General features: G+C 38.1%; 1 protein-coding gene across 1 annotated transcript; it reads left to right on the forward strand.

The window, feature by feature from the left end:
• The first annotated feature begins 3,390 nt into the window (after positions 1–3,390).
• On the forward strand, positions 3,391–17,415 carry LOC139727950 (purine nucleoside phosphorylase-like). The gene is made up of 6 exons (XM_071638922.1): positions 3,391–3,908; positions 8,164–8,333; positions 10,088–10,191; positions 11,821–11,996; positions 15,426–15,616; positions 17,210–17,415. The coding sequence occupies exons 1-6, from the start codon at positions 3,880–3,882 to the stop codon at positions 17,413–17,415; spliced, it is 876 nt and encodes a 291-aa protein (XP_071495023.1). The 5' UTR covers positions 3,391–3,879.
• Positions 17,416–17,662: the final 247 nt, after the last annotated feature.

Raw genomic sequence — 17,662 nt, forward strand, 5'->3', positions numbered from 1 at the left:
GCCCATCACCATGTTATTATTGCTTGTTTGACTAGTAAGCGTGTAATTGTCAGTGTATAGTTATTGTGTGACTGTATGTAGGGGACTCGGTGGAAGAATTGTACCTGTCCACATACAGTGTGTTGTATTTGATGTATATGTCTCTGTCTTGTCAACTGTAATGTTTGTTTGTGCAGGGCCCCCAGTAAGAACAGTACTTGCCTACTGATGGGGCTACCCTGTTGAAAAAAGACTGAATAAATAAATAAAATAAATAAAAACATGAAATAGACCTAAGATTCGATATTCCGAAGGTTCAATAATCTCAAAATGAAAGAGGGTTACTCATTCTGAATATAAGATAAGAAAGTTTATTCATCCGAAAAAAAAACTACATCAGCAATTAAATCAGGTACTCCAGACCTTATGAATTAGAAGAATTAGAAGCATCTCTAGTTTCCAAATGGCCAACATCAACTATATGAAGAGCTTACAAACAGAATGAATGATATTATGTGTAAACGAGAGAGACAGATAAAACAGATGAGTAATTCCACACTCCACAAAATGATCATCTTCATTCGAATGATTCACGAATGTACAATTTACTATATAGTTCTTTTATACCCCGATCTGGTACCTGACGTTCATTCTCTATAGCTATTTAAGAAAGAAAAACAAAGTGATTCCGCGATTCACTTCTTCAAGAATGCGAAAAGTCAATGTTACTTAACGCGGGTTTTTGAGACATACAACGCCGCAATACCCGGCCCTCATGTCGTGACAAAACCGATGACGATGCTACCGTTATGTACCTCGATGTGGAATGGAATGCTGTGTTAAATGTGGTCAAAATCTTGTTAAGCTGCAATCATGCAGCTATAAACGTAGTAGGCCTATGTTCCTTGATAGACCTGTATTTATAGTGAGTGCACACACGCGTGGAAGTGAAGGTGACGTGCCCGTGGACGAATTGTAAAAAGATGCTTTGATGTCGGTATCATAGTACTAAAGTAAAAAATAGCCGTTTCTTTGCCGAAATGGAGGAGGAGAAAAAGAAGAAGAAGAAAGAGGAAAAAGAAACAGAAGAAAAATCCATATAATCTCGAAGAGAAAAACATCGACAGTGCAACCAATTTCTACCGCTAATCAAAGTGTACGAAAACACATTATACCCATCATTAACTGAAAATGAATGACTTGCATGAAAAATTCAGTCTTCATAGGCTGTGTAGTGTTCAGACATGACCAAAGTTCCAACGCAGAGATCGTTGTTGTTAGGCCTATATGTTTTGATAATGATGTAGCTTGTAACGCCGCCGTCTCTTGTTTAAATTTTGATAAAAAGATCTTGTAGTCCAACAACTTACCAGTATAACAACTTTGGGCCCGTTGTCCCCTACACATAATTATCATGACGTGCAGAGTGATCGACAAAGGGTTAACCTCACACTCATCGCAGGCACTATGACTACGATGTCATGGTAGAGTTGTGTTTGTTTGAAATACAACAAAAATTGTCATAAATACAACATAATAGCGAGTTATGTCATTTTTATTTCTTCGAACTATTGCTTGTAGAAACACGGCTTCTCTCTGGAAATGATGATTGTTTTATCTGAGGTGTTGGTTTCCAGCCGACCATCATATTCTATATTGCAGTCAGATCATATCTCAGGTTCGCATTAACATGTATAAAATTGACTTTCTTGAATTGTATTTTGACAACTGATATGCTCTTCCTATAGCTTTCATTATTTTCTCGTCTCTTTCTCTCGTCTATTCTCTCGTCTACAATATCACCTTTATTTTGTAGTTTGCCCTTAAGGCGTCGGGAGGAAGGATAGAAAGGCTCATAGTGAGAGGTGACGCGGCGAACACATATAAAACACATAATATGCAATGCAAATGAGATACATTATGCTATGATAAAGACAGTCTATAATGGAGAGGCGGCTTTCACTATTATAAATTTGTGGATTTCGTGATTCTTCTTCGTGCACTGAATCAGAATACAAATATATACATATATATATATATATATATATATGATAAAAACCTAAAATGGTAGTAGACTGAAAACGCTGTATCCTGGCGAGGAAAGCGCATGATTTAGACACAAGACACCAAACAGGTTAGTCATCGCATTCTTCATCAGCGACCAGGATACGATGTGGTGTTAGACTAAAATCCGTTTCTGAAGCAGACATACACACAAGGGTATACGTCTGCTCCTGGTCTCGCGCTTATATATATATATATATATAATGCGTATTGTTTATAACACGTTCAACCTTAATGTTTTGTTTAGAACATTGATGAATGAAAAATTACAAGTGCAAGGTCAATTTCTCAAGATGCCTACTTGTCTTTTTTCGAATTAGCATGTTTATCTTTGTTCCTTCTTTAATGCTTTCAGATAAACGTGAGGGGGTTTTTTTTGCACAATTTTGCACAATATATTATCGGAAGTATAACATAAGATATTAAACATCACACATCAACATGAAGACTACGTCCTCAACAGTCATAGAAAGTTGCGAATCATTTAAAAGAGTGAGTAAGCGTTACTGTAACAGTAAAACATGCATCATATCAACTCATAAAACAAAGATATAAAATCCAAGGACATGTCTGGCCGCCAATTCAACTTTCTTCAGAGAAAAAAAAATGTACGACATTTATTTTGAAAGTCAGTTTCAATATCATCAAGTCGTTGATATGCACTTCGGAATCAGACGTGGTTTTATTAAACACATTTTATAGAATAATTGGAGTGGACGTAATTTTTGCACACTAACATGTCACAACCATCAAAAGAAATCTTATCAAAACATCACAGCAATCAGTAAGACAAATATATTGTGACTAAACTTTATATAGTCGGATTCCAGTGTGTTATGGTATCTGCTGTCCTTCAGTTAACTTATTAATGACTAAAACGGGGCGCGACCTCGGTTTATTGCTTGATGGAAGTGATGATAAAAACGATATATTATCGACTAACAGTATCACCCATCTCGGACGTAGAGAAAAAGATTCGCAAAGCAACTACATTGTACCCAGTATACAGAATATTCATTCTTGAGATGGTGTCGATGCCACCCTATCCATTCATTTTGGGTAGCATTATGTCGAGGTGCTTCACAAACTGCCTCTCCTGCTTACTGCGGGATTCCAGACAGATTTATGTGGCTGTCAAAATTTGAGCTCGCTCCGCTGTAGGGTTCATAACAACATTGAACTTTGACTCCGACTAAACATGACCCGCTTGAATCCTCCAAAGAGACGGTGGTTGTGTTGTACGTTGTCGCTTTGACTATCAACTTGAACACACCTCCTTTGGTATGTACTTGACGTTCCCCCGTTCTTCTGGGCTGAAAAAAAAGCCCAATAGTGCATGGGCCAGGGCGGAAACTAAAGGTGGACATAAGCAGCCTGTTCGGTAATGGCAAAGCAGCTGATCGCGAACAATGCCGATCACAGCAGATAATGTGGTTTAATCTCTCTTCAGATAAGAAAGGGATTTAATGCACTCGGTTGTTAACCAGTCAACGAGTGTGCAAAGTTCACCGTATGTTAGTGGGTGCACAGCCTTGCAGACAACCAGTCTGCAGTGTAACCTATTAAAATCAGCTGGTGCCAAAGTTTCAACCGCCGTAATGAGATTTCGCTACATGACATAGTTAACATAAACAACATTATATTCCTGTCTATAATTCTCCTCGTCGAAGTGTCATCCGAAGTTCCTAAGGTGTGCCAGAGGTCAATGGTGGTGAAGGATCCCAGATATCACCGTCGTCGGAGTTGAACAGTCTACAGGACGTGGTTGCTGGAAGTGAACCAGTGATTGCAAATGATAGTTGACTAATAGGCCCCGTGTAAGCGCTTTAAGAAAATATGACGGACAACAACAACATGGAAACAGAGTAAGTTAAATGTTATAGATGGTATAGTGTATGTAGCTGAACATGAATATTTGATACTTTGCATATCTTCACTTTTGTAACTGTGATCGTATGTGATGGACGTTATCAACCAATGTTTCACATAATATACCGACCATTCAGCTGTTGCTTTTATCTGATCTCTCTCATGGATATGTGTATAATTGTGTATATATTATTTATGTATGTATATATATGTATATATATATATATATATATATATATATATATATATATATATAATACTTATATTCATACAAAATGGAAAATAATATCTTCATATACCTTGTACACCTCAAAGGGCCTACGACATCCCTTCCGAAAGATCCGCTAGTGATTCATATTCAGGAGTGTGGCCGGAACAGGTTTTCAAAAGTGTCTATTTATATACAATTTATATTTTCCAAGTGTGCTAATTATAATGCAAAGATGTGTTTCTGGTGTGTAAGTCTATCCAGTTTTTTGGTAACCATATAATGTTATCTTGACAAGCTGTGTGTGTTTGTGTGTGTGTGTGTGTGTGTGTGTGTGTGTGTGTGTGTAATATGTATTGATAAACTACAACGTTGAACTTTGGAATCTTTGTAGGTGTACTATTCATTTACGATGTAAGCCCTACCCCCATCACGCCCACTGGTTATTAAGTAGCCAACACGAATTAGGCCCAAGAATATCATCTTAACGTAGTTGTTCTTATCAATAATGGCTGAAAGGACTGCCAAAGTAAGGAATTCGCAAACGCTGCTAATTTCGGTAGGCTCTTATTACGTCATCAATGAGCACAGGAGAGACAAATACTAGTGGATCGCTTATGTGGGACTTGATTATTCTGATGTGCCTTGAAAAAGGCTAAAAATGTGAATAAAGCGGTCCGCTGCAAGTTCTCAATCTCAAAACCCAGACATGGCTTAAAAATTGTGGTGTTTTGTAACTGGGTGCGATATGAGGAGAATGGGGCGTAACATTTTTATTGTCATGATGTGGTGAATGGGATGATTCGTGACAATCATGACTGAATATGCTTTTTTTTTGGTCAGAATTCCAGACTGCACTGCTGCTAGATAGCATTGCGTTGTTCATTTTTGTTTGTTCTCATCAATGCACGGGTCATGAAGACGCCAGAGTACTCTTGACTTGAGCGCCAATAGCGAGATCAATACATTCATGTGGAACATTTCTGGGGTTTTGGATACTTACAGATATTCCAATCCTACCTATCATAAGTCTCTCCATCGCACAGACTGAAAACGCTGCTTTTTTTTTCTGCTAGTCACCTCGGCAAAGTTGGTCAAAATGTCGTTCTACTCAGCATTGACATTTCCAGAGTAACTATGTTGGTATTTTGTCATTCATATGACGTACGTTAGTATTGACATATCAGAACGCTAGATGAACGGTGTAAACATTGATTTGCTTTGCCGGCAAATATCAACATTATTAGCGTCAAATGTTTGTTTTGCCATAATGGAAAAAATTAGTAACCTGTTTTTTTTTTTAATGGATCTTAGTGACAGTATTTGCCGAGCGGTAACGGGCGGGGCGGCGTGTGGGGGATCTCGTAACCTTGCTGATTGTTCTCTGGTTACGTCTGTTCAGGGATTTAGGGTCAATATTATGATATATAAGGTATAACAACCATTACCCTGAATGCAAATAGGCGCACACTTTTCTTCGCGTAAACTGTCGACATGTACTCAGCAAACAATACAGGACTATCAAGAGGCTTGATGCTGGGGGGGGGGGGGGGGATCCTGACTCACAGCTTTGACCTGCCAGGCGGTAGCGATTCCTACTACTATATCCTGTTTGTATAGACGTTATCTAGGCGTACATGCTATTTAAAGGGAACCCAAACCGAAAGAGAAATGTGGATTGAGTGAAAGCGGCAACATTAGTAGAACACATCAATGAAAGTTTGAGGAAAATCAGACAATCGATGCAAAAGTTATGATTTGTTAAGTTTTAGTGTTGGAACCGCTGGATGAGGGGACTACTAGAGGTTATGACGTATGTGTGGACAACAGTGTAAAGAAAATATAAAGAAAATATAAAGAAAATTCCACAAAAATTCACTTTTCTAGCATAATGAAAGAGCACTTGACTAACCGCTTTCAGAAAGCATGGGGAATAATTGCTACCCTTATCATACATGTGTGTCAGTATCAAGTTGATAGAATTCAATGTGTACATTTTCATGAAAAATGAATTTTTTTTTGTGGAATTCCCTTTATATTTTCTTTACATTGTTGTCCACACATACGTCATAACCGCTAATAGTCTCCTAATCCAGCGGTTTCAACACCAAAACTTTAAAAATTCACGACTTTTCCATTGATTGTCCGATTTTCCTCAAACTTTCACCGATATGTTCTACTTATGTTGCAGCTTTCACTCAATTGATATTTCTCTTTGGGTTTGGGTTTCCGTTAAAGTGAAAATCCTCATTCAAGGTTACTTTTAAAGATAGCGTGTAGACCAAAGGAAACTGAAAGTTTCATTGAAATTGTACAAAAGACAAGAAAGTCACTTTTTTGTTAAAGTTTGCACCTTCCCCCCACGATATAGTCAATGGTTATATTGTCCACACACTCACATATGCAAATTAGATGAGAAGCTATAGCCTGGTTTTACAAAAATCCTATTGCACACAAATTCCTACAAAAAAAAAGATCCTTGATATGTATGCCTACACACACCCACATATATGTTGAGATTTCACGTATTGGCTCCACGAAGAAATGAAGAAACAAACTGGTAATGCTTTTTTGGCCAATAAAGCGTGAGTTTATTCGACTCAAATTTTCGGCGTCCTATATGCCTTCTTCTTCTTCTTGTCAAGACTCCTGAAGAAGGCGTATAGGACGCTGAAAATTTCAGTCGAATAAACTCATGCTTTATTGGCCAAACATGCATTACCAGTTTGTCTCTTCATTATATATGATCATGATCTGTATTTATGTGTGTCTACAATGATTATAAATAAAGTGAATAAGCAAAAGGGGGATGCACATCGGAAGTTGTAAAAAAAAGAGTGACTTCTGTTTTACTGGATTCTTGTATATTACCAAATTTTAGTGTTAAAGTGATTACGTGTCACAATTCTATCTAATTTTTAAATGTATTTGTGACTAACATCAATGTTTTTACACTATTCCATTACTATCTTATTTAGTCCGAGTTTAATGAAACTCTGCCAAAGATTTTACTTTACTCTATGTTTAAATCGACCTGAACACATAGCGGATCGGTCCCTTTAATTTTGGATAACACCTGCTTATCATAAGTGTCAGTGATATCAGCGGTATCAGACGATAATATTTAGAATGCAATCTGCTCACCGAAGCAAGGAAACGCATCATATTGAAATACTGTATTACCAAAGTTTCCTTCATTGTCTTCACACATGGTATACGACCAGAGCTGTACGTGCATGTGTATGTGTCATTGTCAAGGACTTTGGCATAATGCATGTGATGGTAGTTGGCTTTTATACTTTTACTAAGAGGGCATGCAATATTGATTTGACCTTGATAAATTCAGTAAAATCTAACAAAAAGAACGTCATAGAGGTTTGATTAAAGTCCGACGTAAATTAAGATGTACATCTTAATGTTTCACATGTTTTAAGGTAACAGTAATATCGGTCACAACCAGACAAACAGATTTAAGGAAATTAATGTCATCGCTGAACAACTTTCCTACTCACTTGTAGAAATTTACCGAAAATGAAAGCAACCTAAACCTTTTCTTTCATGAGATGGTTATTCATAGGATAGCGCCGTCATATTCGAGTATAAAGTTTCCACTTCTTAATAATGTTTCTCCGTGTGTAATTATACTACATACGTCATAATCATTATAATCGCTTCAACAATGCAATCGTCATCTTTTTTATCTTGGTGTAAATAACTAAACAGAAAAAGATTAAAAGATATTTTTGTATAAATATATAATAATAATAATAATAATGATAATAATAATAATAATAACATTCTGCTTATATAGCGCATGTTACACTGAAGTCTCTATGCGCTTTACAAAAATTTCTATAACAATACAATTAGAAAATACATATGTAATACAATACAACGGACTACAACAACAATAAAGAAATTACAAAGAAATTACACACACACACACACACACACACACACACACATATATATATATATATATATATATATATATATATATATATATATATATTATGTGTCTGTGGTACTTTTATCGTTGTCAGATACACCTACGAGGATTATGAGGCCATGGCAGAGTATCTGTTGTCACGGCAACCGCATCGTCCGAAAATCGGCATCATCTGCGGCAGTGGCCTGGCGGAGATGGCAAACAAACTGGAGGAGAGGTACAACATTCCATACGAGAAGATTCAGAACTTTCCCGTCAGTACTGGTAGGTTGAACTGAAATATGAACTGTAAACAATCATAAGTTTTTATTTATCCGTGGTACCCTCTTCGGTGTAGTTACTGCTCAACCAGAGGGCCCTGCCATTATCATTACTCTGTAGAGTTGCCAGATACCCATTTATACTCCTGAGTCGAGGGGGACGTGGTGGGTAAATACACCTTGTCTAAGGACGCAAGCGCTGGGCGGGAATCGAACTCCACGTCCTCCGATTGGGAGTCGGAAGTCTTATCGACTATGCCACAGCGCTCTTTGACCCTGGACCTTTGACCCTATGACCCTAAAGTTCCTGATAGAATCACTGTCAGGTAGAACATGCAAGAATATGTACTAAGTTTCATGATGATACCTTGAGTCACTTTCAAGTTATGGAAAAAAGAAGTGAAATTTAGCACTTTCACTTGACCTTTGATCTTTGGGCAAGAAACTGCCCAGAGAATCTCTATTGGGTAACACATGTATACCTGGTATATCAAGTGTCAAGAAAAATCTGGCAAATATTGCCTAAATATGAGGGGAAAAAGTGAAATTTTGAGGAGTTGACCTTGACCTTTGACCCATGACCCATACATTCCCTTGATAATCACTGCTAGTCAATACATGCATAATAAATGTACTAAGTTTCATGAAGATACCTTGAACAATTTCCAAGATATGGAGAAAAAAGTGAAATTTAACATTATAACTTGACTTCTGACCCTTGACCTTTGACCTCATGACTCGAAACTCTCTCTCTGGATAATCTTATTATTTGGTATTACATGTATACACCAAGTTTAAAGAAAAACCTTCAGGCATTACATAGATATGGGGAAAATAGTGAATTTTTGAGCATTTGACCTTGACCTTTTGACCTTTGACCTTCAGCATGAGCACCCAAAAGTTAATAGGCACAACTTTGTCCACTCATGCATAGACATACCAAGTCTCATTAGGATACCTCAAACGGTTTTTAGTTACGCAGTCCACAAAATTCATCACGGACGGACGGAAGGACGGACGGACGGACGGAAGGACGGACAACCAGAAAACATAATGCCTCCGGCGACACTTCGTGGCGGAGGCATAAAAACAAAACAAAACAAAACAAAACAATGAAACAGATATGGAAACAGACCAATACACAACGATGCCCTTAAAAAATTAAAATATAAAATATTCTAATATGTGGGAGCTCTTCATCTTAGCTAAGTGCAAATTTGACTTGAAGGTAAAGAAAACACGTTGCTAGAATATTCCTTATCCGTCAATCCATCAAAGTCTAGAATTCAGTCAAATTTGAATCCTGGTATATATCCTCAGACTGAAGAATTGAAGCAACCAAAAAGCTTACAAAGATAGGTCCTCAGTTCGAATCCTGCTTGGTATTCACATCCTCGGGCGAGGTCTTGTGAGCACAGTTACCCTCTTTACTCAGGTTTATGTACTTTACTAGGATAATAGCATACTGATGGATGATATTGATAAACATTATACGTAAAAATCTACCCTTGATAAATATACACTGTATACTGAAAAAGAATCTCAAAGCAAGAAAGAAAGAAATCGACCACAAAAATGTATCAGCTCACTTGAGAAATGAAATGATCATAATTTCTATGACACCACAGAGTTTAGTCTGCTTGCTATAATGTTCTGAAACTTTTTAGATTCGATAATTCGCTGAAAAGCATTGATATTTTCTATAATATTTGAATGAGACATTTGCACTTACCTTGCTCTATTCTCGTTCAAATACAGTTGAAGGTCACATTGGTCAGTTTGCGTTCGGCACGCTCATGGGAAAGCAGGTTGTGATGATGCAGGGGCGGTTTCATCTGTACGAAGGCTACCCCGCCTGGAAGGTAAGAACTGATCATCACTGGTGCCTCATCCCCCCTCCCCCTCCATTCCTTAATCAAGTCCAAAAATAAGTTAGTGTGATAAGAAAGAGTAACATCTTTCGAGTTCAACGGTAAAATTTTAATCGAAATCGGCATAAATATAAGGAAGTTATGACATTTTGAAGTTTCGCTAATTTTTCAGGAAATAGTTCTTGAACAGTCAGTATGCATATGTAAATGGCAAAGTGAGCATGTCATACCCTCCAAATTGCCCTCTCAACTTGCTATATAGTTTGTCTATAAAATTTTGGAATTTGCAGTTTTTCATTCAAACGCAATTATGCCCGAGGCTCAAATCCCGACATATATATCTAACTGATCACTATTCTGAAGTTATTCATCCAGGAATTACATCTTGTTTTAGACTTCACTGACAGAAACATTGAATTTTCATCATTTTTTTTGTACGCTATCAATGGAAAATTGTGAGGGTATGACATGGTCAGCTCACTTTCATATCCACTGTACAAGAACTGTTTTGCAAAAAGTAGCAAAACTTCAAAATGTCATAACGCCCTTATTTTTCATCCGATTTCAGTCAAATTTTTTAACGTTGAACTCGTAAGATCTTACTCTTTTTTATCAGACTATCTTATATTTGGACTGGATTTCCTCTTTAACAAGAGGATGATCAAGAAGATGGGAGGAGTGGAGTAAGAGGAGGTATTAAACCAAAGTAAAACGAATGAAATGAAAATATATTTCAATTTCTGTTTGCACGCAAATGTACGAAAGCAAATGAATTGTTGCGTTTACGGATCGTTGCACTCAAAGCAAAGAACATACTGAGGGAAATTGAAACGTATAGTTGCACATCATTGTTCTTAAATCAGCAGAGACGAAAGACGAGTGATAAATATAGTTAATGATGAAGATAGCTATGAATTGACTGCAGTAGTTAATATTAACTCACGAGGCTCGTGGTCACGCTTTCGCATTTTATTTTTTTTTCTCTCTCTCTCATCGCTCCTGGGCCCTCGACTTTCTACATGTATTACCATCTTTCTCTCTCGCTGTCTCCTATGTTTGCCTCCCTTCCCTGTACCGTCACTTTACCTACTCATTGTCTCTTTTTATCTCTGTTGTATTCGTGCATATGCGATCCTACTGCTTGTCAGATACCAGTCCTATACATGCGAATATCTTTATCACTCTCATTTCTGTATAGCCTTCATTCTGCCAGTGACTTTGTGAATATAGTGTTAATGGAGTGATACACGAAAACAACTTTAAGGATTAATTTTTGAAAGCTGCAGACCAGGATCAAAGTTGTGTGTTTCACAAATTTGTTTGAAATCTATCCTTGCCAGGATATTACAAGATTCCACAAGTAATGTTTATGGTATAACTCATTTTTGTTGATTTTCATGTGAAAAAAAGTGAAGATTAATGTACAGGTCTGTCCATTGGGGACTTTTGAGATACTATGGTAACATAATCATCACCTCCTCCTATGCGCGCATGTAGTTGCTCCTTATATCACTGGTTGTGGACAAAAATGTGTGTGTGTATGTGCGTGTGTGTGTGTTTCTTTTTTTTTCCCTTTACATTCCATATCTTCTATGACCCGGATCCTCTTTCTCACCTTAGGTCATCGCCCCCATACGTGTGATGAAAATATTGGGCGTAGAGACGCTGATTGTTACCACGGCCTGTGGGGGACTGAACCCCGCCTATAAGGTCGGAGATATCATGCTGCTCATCGATCATATCGGTATCCCAACACTCTCCGGAATCAACCCCCTCACAGGAAAGAATCATGACAGGTGATCACGTGACTTTATTCTTATGATCTTTTGTAGAATTTGAAATAAGATATTACACTGACATCACAGATTATGATTCTAGTGATCATGGGAACATAATTATACATTATAAAGATAATCATATACTACTACTACAGTGTAGGCTCCTACTACTACTACTGCTACATGTACTACCACTACTACTACTGCCACGTGTGCTACTACTACTACTACTACCACCACCACCACTACTACTACTACTAGTAGTAGTAGTCACTAGTAGTAGTAATAGTAGTAGTAGTAGTAGTAGTAGTAGTAGTAGTAGTAGTATAGTAGCTGTAGTAGTAGTAGTAGTACTACTACTACTACTACTAGTAGTAGTAGTAGTAGTAGTAGTAGCAGTAGTACTATAAGTACTAGTAGTAGCAGTAGTACTGTTATAGTAGTAGTAGTAGGTAGTAGTAATATCAAGTAGTAATATTAGTAGTAGTATAGAAGTGGTATAGTATTAGGGGGGCATCCCACGAGACCGACACCCACGAGTCATACGGTCCACGAGACCGACATCAATAGTAGGTCCATGAGTCATACAGCCCACGAGTTATACGGCTCAGGAGTCATACAGCCCATGAGTTCGACACTACGTACAAAAGGCTCATGAGACCGACACTAAGCAAACATAGCCCACGAGACCGACACTAAGCAATAAAGGCTCATGAGACCGACACTAAGCAAAGAAAGCCCACGAGACCGACAGTAGGCAAAAAAGGCCCACGAGACCGACAACAAGCTAAAAAGGCTCACGAGACCGACACTAAGCAAAGAAAGCCCACGAGACCGACAGTAGGCAAAGAAGGCCCACGAGACCGACAGGATAAACAGCGCCATCTACATGTCAATCAGCTGTACAGGGTGTTCCATGAACGGAAAAATAACATACTGGCGGGTGTAATTTCGTAACGCTATCAATTGAAAGATGGTGACCATCTACATAATTATGAACGTCATCAAATATGTATTTCTACATACTTCGGGGGGGGGGGGGGCAAGTGTGTCAGGGAGCGACATTGTTATCAAGTAGAAAAATTGAATTATATTCTTCATGCCAAGCTCCCCCCCCCCAAAAAAAAAGAGACAAAAACACAAATGAATTTAACAGAGGACAATAACGATGTATGAATTAATTTTAGAGTATTGATAATGCCATCGTGCTATTTTTTAAAGGCTTTCCCAGTTTTTAGCTAGAAAATGGACAAGATATAAATTTTACCTCTTCTCTTTCCCGATTCACTAGTTACTTATTCTATTTTAGATATTCTACCCTCCTGCTTTGACGTTTTGCAGTAAGATCTATTTTTAATTTTCTCTGTAACTATGATGTAATTCTACTGATTGAAACGTTTTATGTCGCGGGGATTCACCTCAGTTTTGTGGCTTGTGTTATTCTCCTCCGAACAGTACATCTTATCGTGAAATACAATAGCTGTTTTCATGGATGCATCTGGGTTTTTCCGAATCCCTAACGCTACCTTAATAGACGATTACGTTACTTTTTTTGTAATTGATACTAAATCAACACCCTCGCAGGTTTATTGTAGAAAGATCTGTTACACACTTTTACTGTACTTTGTTCATTCTTTTTTCACAAACACACACCCATGCAAACACAATTAAAGATCCTGATCATTTGGGGGGGGGGCAACTGGTGGGGTTACACCCTGTCGAAGATGGCAACTCTTCTCTTCCATCTCTCATATCTTCCTATGCTATTATCAGGACACCCTATACAATTTATTGCTCTATAGGTGGCGCTGTTCATCCTGTCGATCTCGTGGGCCTTCTTTGCTTAGTGTCGGTCTCGTGAACCTCTTTTGCGTAATGTCGGTCTCGTGAGCCTTGTATGCGTAGCGTCGGTCTCGTGGACCTTTTAAGTGCAGTGTCGGTCTCGTGGGCTTTGTTTGCTTACTGTCGGTCTCATGAGCCTTTTGTGCGTAGTGTCGGTCTCGTGAGCCGTATAACTCCTGGGCTTATTTTACTTGATGTCGAACTCGTGGGCTTTATTTACTCAGTGTCGAACTCGTGGGCTGTATAACTGGTGGGCTGTATGACTTGTGAGCTGTATGACTCGTGGGCTGTATGACTTGTGAGCTGTATAACTTGTGGGCTGTATGACTCGTGGGTGTCGGTCTCGTGACGTGCACCCAGTATTAGAAGTAGTATAGTAGAAGTAGCAGCAGCAGTAGTCATGATAGTGATGCGATGATGATACTACATGTACTAATAATCATTACTATCATCATCGTCGTCATCATTGTTGGCCAAACATTATGGCAAGATTTATGATGATTACAAACATGAAAAAAAAGTTTTAAAGTCTATAGACTAGAGAAATAAAGTATATTTTTTACGCTTTCTATTCATCCCTGCGTATAGCATCCTCAGTATCATCACCTCTAATTCAAAGTCAAGTCTTATTCACTATACATATACAATAGTGCCCCCCCCCCATTAAGCATAAAGGAGAAGAAACAATATAGGTTACGCAGACTAAAGAAGACAAGAAGATCTAACAAATATCAGACGGACAGATAAGGGAACATTATTTTTTTTTGGACAAAAGAAATAAAAGCAAAAGGAGGAACTGAGAAAGACGAAACTATTCATACTCATTTTTTTAATCTCAGGAAGTGTGATATAAATATACAAGAGATTTTCAGGAATAGTGTTTCATCTTTACTTGTCATTTGGTGGCATTCCATAGACGAAGGTGGTATACATGTATTTTTACCGGTATTGTCACAAGTTTGCAACCTGCCTGTACCCGTGTAGCCAAACATTTATATCAGATTTATTCTCTCTTTCCAAGTTGAGCTCTTCTTCAACAAGATCAAGTCTAGTCACCATGCTTCCAGAATAGATCAAGCATTAATCAAGGTCGTTGAGATAATGTGTTTGGACTGGGAAATGATGGAGGTCACACCCTCGTTGACGCATCCCGCAGATACCTTTATGAAGATTCAAATGTACGAAAGATTCAGTTTATCAATTTAAATATACGTTTAACTTTATTTTGAAAAGAGGCTTTTCAGCTCAAACTTACCTCAGAGGTCGTGACACTAACATCGACGTTTCACCACTTTAAAAAAAATACACGTGTTTTAGCTGTATTAAATCATATCAAATCTAGGATTTTTTTCAATGAAGTAGTGCACGTGCAGTCTCCAAATGGCATGGTTCCTCATCACACAGAAAAATAGCCTACTAGTTCTTATTAAGCCGAATTCTTAACTTCCTCGATTTATTCAAATAACTTCGCTCGCGAAGGCTATTTTCATTTTTATTTACTGATATGAGACTTGAAGTCATGCTGAAAACGAGACGCTTACATCAAATTGAAATTTCGACTCTGGAAGAGAGAAACATGTTTTATTTGTTTCTCTTTATCACCAGGTTCGGAGGGCGCTTCCCCGACATGAACGGCGCCTACGATGCCGAACTCATGAAGTCGACGCTTAAGGTGGCGGAAAACCTTCACATGGCGTCGATCGTCAAACAGGGCGTGTACGTGATGGTCAGCGGCCCCTCCTTCGAAACCCCGGCGGAGTGCCGGTATCTTCGGGCTCTTGGAGGCGATGTTGTCGGTAGGAAATTTAAGACACAGTGGCCTTCTCTCACTGGCATTTTCCTCAACCCCAGCAATCGATTAGGAACCGAGAAACATCATGATTAGTGGTATCCACTTAATCACTGAGCCAAAACGTCTCCTGGAGCTCTGAGCCACGACTAGAAATGTAAATTTAATTTTCCCAGACATATGTATAGATTTAGCTAATGCACGAAAGCGAAAGACACTCTCAGTGAAAAGTTTGAGCAAAATCAGACAATTATTTCTAAAGTTTTGGATTCGTAGCTTATCTGAGCCAAATGCTCGAGTGAGCTATTGCGATCGTTCGTCGTTCGGCGTCCGGCGTCCGGCGTCCGGCGTGCGTCGTGCGTCGTGCGTCGTGCGTCGTGCGTCGTGCGCCGTGCGTCGTGCGTCGTGCGTCGTGCGTCATGTGTAAACTTTTTTTTCCATTTTCAGTTTCTTGTTGAAAACTCCATGAAGGATTTGCACCAAACTAGCAGGGAGTATTACATCCCTAGGGGGATCGGATTTTACAAATCTCTAAGACGGGGACGACGACTCCTAAACATTTTAAGTAAAAAGATTCACGGGTAATAATATTCAGAGGTAAAAATGACAAAGATAAATGCAAATGAAAACTATCATAGCTTTTCCATTTTGCGTTATATAAACCTGTATACATTTCGGATGTGCGCAAAAGAAGGTTTCCGTGAGAAAAATCTCATTTGATTATTTATATGAATATTTATATGAATTGTATCATAATCACCATTATCATTTCAGTTATCATCTTGTTGTTTTTGTTAATATCAATAGTATCTAAGAAAGTGTCGATGTCGCTGGAGTAATTCACCATTACCTTAATGCCCTGTTCACAAGAACGAAGTACTGATTTAAAGCTTAGCATCTGGAAAATTCATATCGGCCAAAATTCAGATATATGAACATAGGCATATATGATTATATAAATATGTATGTATATATGTACATATCTCACAAATTCCGTATAATGTTTGGCAAAACATAGACCCATGTTCATATATTTGGGTTTTGGCAGATATGAATTTGCCAGATGCTACGCTTTAAATCAATACATTTTGGCCTACTTCATTGCAAGGAAATGATTTTAAAAAAAGAATATTGAAAAGTATGATAACTGTGGATACGCTCTTTTCATTATCTTCGACCCTATACGGGTAACGTGATGATGTTATACCAGATATGAATTGTGTATATGTACGTATATTGCCGGTGATTTAGCATAGTCAGACATACAACACTAATGACAATATGTGGCATAATTTATTGCTAAGATTGTATTCTGTTAATTGTTGTGAAGAATTTTATGTTTCATCATATAAACAGAAAATACAAACACCGAAAGAGCAAAGTTTGTCCAAGAAAAAAAAAAATGTATATACAGAGGAAAGACTTTACTGTTACTGTTACTGATACTGTTACTGTTACTTTTTAAATGTCTAAGTTTGATACGCGATATAATCACTTTATCATGTATACTTTTCATTGATGAAGAATTGAAAAACGTGAATGCAAAATTTGATTTGTTGAATACAATTGGGCATAACAGTGTTTTTATTGTTCCTTCCAGGAATGAGCACGGTGCCAGAAGTCCTTGCCGCAAGGCATTGTGGGATGAGGGCCCTGGGTATGGCGTTGGTGACGGACATGGTGGTTAGCGACTACCACAGCGGCATGACGGTCAGCCACGAAGACGTGTTGGAGATATCAAAATGGCGAGCGGGGGTGCTGCAAGATATCATAATGGGCGTTGTCGAAAGAATGGACCAAGATTGAGGCTTTCATTGTTTCATTTTACGATGAACCGCAAACTGTTTCGTACTGAGACACATCAAACTGGACCAACAATTTTAAAGTACCATTCGAGTCTCATGCAGCAGTGTTTTCTATGGTAGTGCCAGGTGTTTTGTTTTGTTTTGTTTTGTTTTGTTTCTGTTTCTGATTTAGTTTATATGTTTGTTGTTCATTTTTAACATCCGACGGAAGCAAACTATTGACTGCCTGTCTGTTGTAAAGAACGGAC

Source organism: Diadema antillarum, unplaced genomic scaffold (assembly GCF_040938485.1).
Source record: "Diadema antillarum isolate AM-2024a unplaced genomic scaffold, OU_Dant_1.0 seq00000160_RagTag, whole genome shotgun sequence".
NCBI classification, from domain to species: Eukaryota; Metazoa; Echinodermata; class Echinoidea; order Diadematoida; family Diadematidae; genus Diadema; species Diadema antillarum.